We start from the raw sequence: 6,445 nt of genomic DNA, 5'->3' as shown, positions 1-6,445 counted from the left end.
TCTACTTGTCTGCCAAATTTGGTGCTGTTTGGTTCAGCGGTTTAAGAGCAGTTTGCAAAATACTGAACGGTACAGAAGCTGTGTAAACTCTGCTTTGCTGAAATCTTGCCTCTTGTGGCTGTTGTTGCTGTTGCCGGTTGGCAACGTGGAGAGTGTGTTGTAAATCTCTCTAGAGATTCTAGAGAAGACTTTGTACTCATCATTCTTATAGTGAAGTTGCGTGGACCGGTCGGTCCACAGCCGTGGTTTTTTACTCCTCAAGTTGAGGAGGTTTTTCCACGTTAAATCCTGTGTCACTTGTGCATGTTGTTTGTGTTATTCCGCTGCTTACTTGTTGGTTGAATCTGTCTTCAAAGTTCATCACAAGTGAGGGGGCTGTGTAGTGTGCATATTTGCCGTGTCGGTGAATTTGGAGTAAATAGCATAAAACTACCACTTTTCGTCCTATGGTTCCAAAAAACTACCACATTTTTGTTTGTGACTGATAACTACCGAAACCGGCGTCGGCTGTTTCAAAAAACCCAAAACGCCCGTGGCTAAGAAATTAAACCGGTTTATGACAAGTCGGGCCCGCACCTAAACGAACCGTTTGTTTGACCGTTCCTTTGACCGTTAACTGACATGTGGGGCCCACATGTCAGTGTCTGCAAACTTTTCAAAAATGCCATCAGGCCCCTGCAAACTTTTCAAAAACGCAATCGGGTCCCTGTAAACTTTTGAAAAATACAATCGGGTCCCTCCCGTGGCCGTGCGCCAGCGACCGCCGTGAGGGTCGCCGGCCAGCAGCCATGGCGCCGCCGTGGAGCTCCCTTCCGTCGCGGGGCGGCGCGTTGTGCTCCCTTCCGTCGCGATCAGCAGCCATGGCGCCACCGTGCAGCTTCCTTCCGCACGGGCGCCAGGGGGCAGCACCGCTCACCGGCGATGGCCGTTGCAGCTGGGCGCAGAAGGCGGGCTTGCGGGCGTGGGATGTGCAGGCCAGGAAGCTTGCGAGGCAGGAGCTCGAGCTCGAGCTTGAGCCTAGTCATGGCGGCCGGCCTGGGGAGCTCGGACCCGAGCGTTGACCACAACTACGGAGGGGATTCGAGATGGGAAAGGAGGGCGCGTGGCTGGAGCACCGGAGCAACCCCACGAGTGCGGCACCACACTCCACGGTCTCTCCCCTGCCCGCATCAGCGCCGCCACCGACGCCATGGACGCGGAGCACGGTGGCCTCGCGGGCAGCTCGTGCAAGAGCACCTCGACCTCGCTTCTGCCTCCCTCGAGCTCGCCGCGGACGGCCTGCATCGCTGCTGGAGCGCGCGCCTCCTGCCGTCGTGGGCGAGGCCGGCCTCTGCTACGGCCACCGGAAGGCTTGCCGGCTGGCAGAGAGAGAGAGATAAGGGAGAGAAGAAGGAGGAGGAAGAGATAACTGACATGTGGGCCCCACATGTCAGTTAACGGTCAAAGGAACGGTCAAACAAACGGTTCGTTTAGGTACGGGCCCGACTTGTCATAAACCGGTTTAATTTCTTAGCCACGGGCGTTTTGGGTTTTTTGAAACAGCCGACGCCGGTTTCGGTAGTTATCAGTCACAAACAAAAATGTGGTAGTTTTTTGGAACAATAGAACGAAAAGTGGTAGTTTTATGCTATTCATTCGTGAATTTGTGCAGCGCATTGTTGCTTTCCAGCCCCAACAGCTTATGGGTGCTATTCTATAAGCAGGCATAGATTCAGATACATGAATTATGATTTGGGCATAAATTGGCGTCACAGCATTAGTGTTCGTTGCCAAAAGAAACAAAGAATTTATACAAGTAAAAAAGTTGCAGTGCTCGTCCCTTTTCCTTTTGCACCTCAGCCGCTGTACGCCATTCAACATTACAGAAACACAGAGTGCAGACCGACAGTAAGAAAGCCAAGAGCACAAACTTGATCTGATACACGTTCAAAGAATCATCTAAGCTAGTTACACGAATCAACGAATCAATGGCACACCCTACGCCTATGCATCCTACGCGCGGCGTCACAAGAGCGCCGACGCGGCCGCGGCCAGGGCGTCGCGCCAGCCGATGAGGATGGCGGTGGCGGCGTAGTGCGTGACGGCGCCGACGAGCACCAGCACGTGGAAGATCTGGTGGCTGTGGCCGACGCAGTCGAACATGCCCGGGCGCCACCTCTCCGGCACGCGCGCGACGTAGAAGCCGGCGCCCGTGGCGTACACGAGCCCCATGGCCAGCTCCAGCGACAGCGCCAGGTAGCACTCCGGGTGGCCCCAGTTGAGCCAGAGCGCGTGCAGCGCCGGCACGACGCCCGAGAGCCCCATGGACACGAACAGGCCGGCGCGGAGGTGCCGCAGCCGCGGCGACGAGCGGGCCGGCACCAGGAGCGCCGCCACGACGAGCACGCCGAGCAGCGTGATGGCGGAGAGGTAGGCGAGCTGTGCGACGGGGCTGCCGAGGAAGGTGTAGTAGACCGGCGGGAAGAAGGAGGCGACGATCATGACGGCGATGCCGGCGTAGTCGAGCTGCCAGAAGAGCCGGTTGAAGCGGCGCGAGTGGCTTGCCAGCAGGTGCGCCGCAGCGCTCACCGACAGGCACGTCATGGCCCCCAACACGAACACCGTCCGCGGCCACCGCGCCACCGCGTGCCCCGCGCCGCCGATGCCCGACGCCAGCGCGCTCTGGATCGCCGTGCTCTGCTCGAACCAAAACAGAATTAACCATAAGAATCTATACAGTATATACTCCTACATTGGAGCTGGTACGACAAGTTCAATTTCTGATCGGTTGTTGCGGCTGCCGGTCGTTGGACTCATCGGATTTCAGACAGATAAGCTGTAATTAGTTTAGGACCTGATAATGCAGTTCGTTAATTAACCGCCACAACCTCCTCCAGACACACAGCTGCCTTCCAGCTCGATCAGTGTGTGTCTGCTCACCAAAGTTAGTTTCGTTGTCGATACAGAGCATGCCCAACTGTGTGCAGCTAGCTAAGGTGTCCAGCTAATTGTTTTTGGGCCAATTGATGATGCTACTCCACTTGGATTTCATAGAGGAACGGAGCAGGTGGGCTTGAAGAATTCTCCTCAGTCTACTACTCCATCGTGCAGTGACGGCCCAGCGAGTAAAGATACGAATCGATTAACTAGTCTGTTCGGACCCAACTAGTAAGATGCGATCTCAGAGAAGAAGGAAAACTAGTGAAGATGCGGTTGGATTAGTCGTCGAGTGATGAAGGAGTTTTCGTTTTCTTACCGAACTGTTGTTGGTCGCCAACGACGACGCGTTGGCGGACGTCATCACCATCGTCATGAACCCCGGCGCCGCGGCTGCTCCGGCCGGCCGCCACTCCGTCTGGCCGGCGACGGCGAGCCCCAGGAACAGGAAGAAGCCCCCCAGATGGCTGCATCAACAACCGGACTCAGATCGCAGGCAGTAGAAAATGAACTAGAAACACAATGCAAGAAACAAGAAGCAGAGGATGCAGAGAGGGGACGCACGTCCAGACGTTGAGCGTCTCGTTGTGCCAGGCGAAGACGCTGCGGAGCGCGTCGCGGACGGACCACTCGCAGCGGTAGCCGCCGCGGATGAACTCGTTGTCGCGGAGGTAGTCCGGCAGCTCCTCGAACCGCTTCAGCCGCGGCAGCCCGCCGGCCCACCTGGCGGCCTCTTTCCCGAGCCCCTCCGCCGCCGCGCTCGACAGCGCCACCAGGTCGCCGCCGTCCTCCGCCGGCGCCGGCGCGTGCCCGCAGCACCCGCGGTGGCGCAGCGCCGTCTTCGTCGTGGTGGTCGTGGTCGTCATCGTCGCCATGCCTCGATCGTGGCCGGCGCGAGGGGAGGGGAGGGGAGGGGAGAGGGTGGCGACGGGAGTTTGAGGTCGGGGCGGGCACGGCGTTGGCCGGAGGCCGCGGGGCGTGCTTATATGGTGCGCGTCCGCAGCTCCGAGTCGACCCGAGAGAGATTGTGTCAGTGCACGGTCCATCCGGCACAGAACAGAGGCTGTCTCCTGGGCCCGGCCTTGATGGGACCCAGAATTGTAACCTCGTTACACAAAGCTAACCTTTTTCTAGCACGTACATAAACCGGATTAGAACTGCCCCGATGGAATTTGGTTAGGTCACGTGCTGTAAGAGATTTTCTATGAGCTCAAAAGAAAACAAAAATAAATGCAGCTCAGACTAATAAAATCTCGGCGTTGACATGTTCCATTGGCGGGAGATATAAATGCCGCGGATTTATGGATGGACGGCGAGGATGGATAGATGGTTGGGAGTTTGGCGAGCTGTCGGGGAAGAAGAGAGGTCGAGGATGGCGCGAGGAACGTGTTGCCGCGGGCGTGATGGGCCACGGCGGCTTCTGGTTTCTCATCTCCCTCTAGATGACGCACCGGCGGGGCTTTGACCTTTGACTCATCGTTTGGCAAGGAGATCGACTTTGGTTTTTCTTGGCAGGTCGTACGGCAGCGAAAGCTCCAAAAGAAATTCGGAGATAAGCCTAGTCTGGGCCCGCTGAGGTTTCGTGCGGGCAGCCGGCGGCCACCGGGCAGGGTAGCTCGCCGGCGAGCAAGCAGCAGTGGGTTTAATTAGGCCGGCGGGCGGGCGGGGCCTGCAGAGCAGATCTTAGTCTGTAGGCTGGGCAACCGCTGGCTCATTCGTGTACTCAATTCGGTGGAGACAGGGAGCAAGGTGAGGAAGACGCACAAGGACTGAAGGAGGCGCACATCAACGCGGTCCGCACCACAAGGCACGATTGCCGGCTACGATTTACCGCGGACCACGAGGTGTCACACGGGCCGTGGACCAGGTGGCAGCACACGTGCGTATGTGTGTGATGATGGTTATGGTGGGTTGGAGTTGGAGTAATCAGAACCCATCCAAACCCGTTTGGAAAGCTTAGACTAGCCATAATGGGTAGTAATATAGACTAGTAACATCCCCATGTTAGGATAATCATAGTGGGAGTAACTTAGATAATGACATAGCGTATTCTAAGAAATTTTTGCTTATGTGGCATGTAGTTAATAAGGAGAGAGGTGTTTAAATTAACATAATATGTTACTGTAATATAGCATTTCCCGAGAAAAGATGAGTCTACAAGTTAATAAATGAAGCCATCTATGATACTACTACCATGTTACTTTGCACTATGGAGGCAGTAACTTACAGCATCTCCAACAGCCGCGCCTGGCGCGCGCGGTAAACTGGGCTTTTAGGGACGCGCGGGACGTTTCGGCGCGCTCCAGCGGTGGCGGGAAAGTCGCGCGCACGGGAACGGTTTGCGCACGCGCGGGAAAAGGCGGCAGGTCGCGCACTTTTTTTGGCGCACCGCTTCCGGCGCGCCTATAAAATGCGGCGCTCGCCACGCGCCTATTCCACACGCTTCTCTTCCTCTTCTGCTGCCACGCGCGCCTCCACCGCTTCCTCGGTTGCTTCCGCTGCCACGCGCGCCACCGCTCCAGCGTCCCGCCACCATGCCGTCGCGCCGCCGAGGAGCGTTGGGCTACCGCGGCGTCCGCCAGCGCCCCAACGGCGGGTTCTACTCCGAGATACGGTCCGGCCAACTCCGGCTCGGCCTTGGCACCTTCGAGACGGCGCACGAGGCCGCCCACGCGTACGACGCGGCGGCGTGGCGCCTAGGCAGGCCGCGCCAGCAGATGAACTTCCACGACGTCCACACACTGCAGCAGGCGCTGGACGTCGCCCCGCCGCCTCGTCTTCGCACGGCACAAGACCGTGCGTATCACGCTGAGCGGCAGAACCGCCTCCCTGTCGCCTATGAGGACGAGCGGATCATGGCGGAGTGGCGCCAGCAACACCCGGAGGACGTCACCTACGAGCAAGCCTACTGGGCAAGGCGCCGCGAGGAGGAGACGCAAAGGCACCGCGCTGAGCGGTTGGACAGGCGTCAGCGGAAGGCCCTGGCGCTATCCCAGTGCGAAGTCGTTGAGAATGGTGGTGAGACGATCTTTGCGTCTGATGATGATCGTTGGGAAGACATGTGGCTCGATACCTCGGATCAGACCAGCGAGGATGGCGACGATGACGATGACGACGACTGGGAGTAGGCTGTAGTTGCACTATCTAGTACTCCCTCCGTAAACTAATATAAGAGTGTTTAGAACACTACTTTAGTGATCTAAATGCTCTTATATTAGTTTACAGAGGGAGTAGTTTTTATCTATGTCCTTGCACTATCTAAAATAGTTTTTATCTATCTATGCTATGAAACTATGTAAAATATCTATGTATCGTTTTTTCTATCTATGAACTTTATTAAAAAAATGTACGCCCTGTTTAGCGCGCGCTGCATTTTAGCACGGCCGCTGGAGCTACGCGCGCGCGCTCAATTTTGACGCGTCTGCTGGAGCCAGCGCAGCCGGCCGCGCCAAACCAGGCGAACGGCGCGCGACAAATGCCTTTTTTGCGCGCGGCGCGTTGCGCGGCCGTTGGAGATGCTCTTAGGCTA

General features: G+C 57.1%; 2 protein-coding genes across 2 annotated transcripts; one reads left to right on the top strand and one right to left on the bottom strand.

The window, feature by feature from the left end:
- Positions 1-1,786: 1,786 nt before the first annotated feature.
- On the bottom strand, positions 1,787-3,878 carry LOC109732702 (heptahelical transmembrane protein ADIPOR2). Its single transcript, XM_020291890.4, has 3 exons — positions 3,481-3,878; positions 3,236-3,383; positions 1,787-2,676 (listed from the first exon to the last, which is right to left on the bottom strand). The coding sequence occupies exons 1-3, from the start codon at positions 3,789-3,791 to the stop codon at positions 2,005-2,007; spliced, it is 1,131 nt and encodes a 376-aa protein (XP_020147479.1). The 5' UTR covers positions 3,792-3,878; the 3' UTR covers positions 1,787-2,004.
- A 1,572-nt stretch (positions 3,879-5,450) lies between these two features.
- Positions 5,451-6,044, top strand: LOC109732706 (uncharacterized). Its single transcript, XM_020291894.1, has one exon. The coding sequence runs from the start codon at positions 5,451-5,453 to the stop codon at positions 6,042-6,044; it is 594 nt and encodes a 197-aa protein (XP_020147483.1).
- Positions 6,045-6,445: the final 401 nt, after the last annotated feature.

Source organism: Aegilops tauschii, chromosome 7 (genome assembly GCF_002575655.3).
Source record: "Aegilops tauschii subsp. strangulata cultivar AL8/78 chromosome 7, Aet v6.0, whole genome shotgun sequence".
NCBI lineage: Eukaryota > Viridiplantae > Streptophyta > Magnoliopsida > Poales > Poaceae > Aegilops > Aegilops tauschii.
Note: the sequence above shows the minus strand (reverse complement) of the source record. Positions and strands in the feature narration are given on the sequence as shown.

What these genes read in the sequence shown, in the direction of transcription:
- LOC109732702 (XM_020291890.4), bottom strand. Translation starts at nt 3,791, where the DNA reads ATGGCGACGATGACGACCACGACCACCACGACGAAGACGGCGCTGCGC. An exon ending in GAGACGCTCAACGTCTGGAC is followed by an intron (nt 3,384 to 3,480) that starts GTGCGTCCCCTC and finishes TTGTTGATGCAG; the next exon opens with CCATCTGGGGGGCTTCTTCC. An exon ending in TGGCGACCAACAACAGTTCG is followed by an intron (nt 2,677 to 3,235) that starts GTAAGAAAACGA and finishes TGGTTCGAGCAG; the next exon opens with AGCACGGCGATCCAGAGCGC.
- LOC109732706 (XM_020291894.1), top strand. Translation starts at nt 5,451, where the DNA reads ATGCCGTCGCGCCGCCGAGGAGCGTTGGGCTACCGCGGCGTCCGCCAG.